The 1,534-nt window shown below is 42.1% G+C and overlaps 1 protein-coding gene across 1 annotated transcript in view; it reads left to right on the forward strand.

The window, feature by feature from the left end:
* The first annotated feature begins 319 nt into the window (after positions 1-319).
* The window catches only part of SARC_12948 (hypothetical protein), a 4,470-nt gene continuing 3,255 nt past the window's right edge, over positions 320-1,534 (forward strand). The window contains exons 1-3 of the mRNA XM_014292936.1: positions 320-639; positions 871-1,051; positions 1,321-1,378. Of these exons, the coding sequence (XP_014148411.1) occupies positions 337-639; positions 871-1,051; positions 1,321-1,378 (542 nt within the window). The 5' untranslated portion in view covers positions 320-336. The remainder of the gene's footprint in view (positions 640-870; positions 1,052-1,320; positions 1,379-1,534) is intronic.

Here is a 1,534-nt window from a genome sequence, read left to right on the forward strand (position 1 = left end):
TACACACACACATACATACATACATATATATATATATATATATATATATATATTATATTATATTATACGTATGTACTTATATTCTTCTACATGTATATGTTCGCGATTAAGGGAATGGTGGTGGGTTCTCCTTTCCTAGTTTGTGTACTTGGAAAGGATTAAGTAGAATTGTATACAATACTTGTCATATGCCTTCGCAGCAACAGGAACACGCTTAAAATTGCACACAGCCAGCGTTGCGCAATCTGTATGTGCATGAATAAATTTACCCGACGTTGTATTCGTAGATTGACTCATAGATCATATAATGTTCGTTCATAGTTGAAACGTCAGGCTATGTCCTTGGGCACAGCCATTTACAACGACCTGGGAATGAAAAAAGGTAGCGTGATGGCTATACTGTCGCCCAACTGTCTCGAATACGTTCCAGTGCTTTACGGTATCATGATGGTTGGTGTCACCGCTACCACCTTGAATCCGGGATACACACCGGGCGAAATTGCGTATCAACTGAACGATTCTAAGGCGGACTCGATCGTCATTCACGCTGCGCTGCTCGACAACCTGAAGAAGGCCGAACCGGAACTGATTAAACCTTTGAAGCATGTGGTCGTAATCGGGGATAAACCTGAAAACTCGGTGTGTATGGAAGCCCTTTATTTGTCTGTCCCGTATGTTGCACGGTTTCTTTAAGTCCTTGGGCAGTAATTCATGATCTATGGCGGTAACGTCAAAGTGGCCAGTAACAATGATATCTATCTCAACTCCCAACATACAGAACCATTTCTTCCATAGCCACCATTTACAGAAGTGTTATATGTCTCGATTCTCATCACACTGATTTCGCTCTCCCACAACAACAATCTTCAGGAGCATTTGTGGTACGATGATCTTGCGGCGGGCGATGGCGAGAGTTTGCCCAAGGTAGATATCGATGTTAAACGAGACATTGCACTACTGCCGTACAGTTCTGGCACCACCGGTCGACCTAAAGGCGTGGCACTCTCCAACTTCAATTTGGCTGTAAACGTTACACAGACACAAGACGGGGGTACGTTTACTACTCGATTCAGAATCACTGACTGCTCAACTACTTGAAGTTCGATGAGGTTTGCTTAACTTCTGTCAATTTGTTTACTGGATTTCAGATTATTCACTATATGTAGGCAGTTACCCCAACCTCTCGCTGAGCTCAGACGAATTCAAATAATCCCTTATATTCAATTACCCCAACCTCTCGCTGAGCTCAAACGCATTGAAATACTCCCTTATATTCGCATACCTCTCACACCCCTGTTCACCGTGCTTGGTTTTCCACAGGTTTGATGCCAATTGAGCACGGCGTCAAGCAACTCGCCCTTCTGCCCCTGTTCCACATGTAAGTTTTTGGTGTGCACCATGTATGTATGTATGTATGTATGCAAGTATGTATCTAGCAAGTATGTTTATCCGTATGTTTGTATGTATGTATGTACGTATATATGTTTGGATGCATGTTTGTATTTTGTTTGTATGTATGTATGTATGTAAATTT

The sequence above is a fragment of the Sphaeroforma arctica genome, assembly GCF_001186125.1.
Source record: "Sphaeroforma arctica JP610 unplaced genomic scaffold supercont1.2746, whole genome shotgun sequence".
NCBI classification, from domain to species: Eukaryota; class Ichthyosporea; order Ichthyophonida; genus Sphaeroforma; species Sphaeroforma arctica.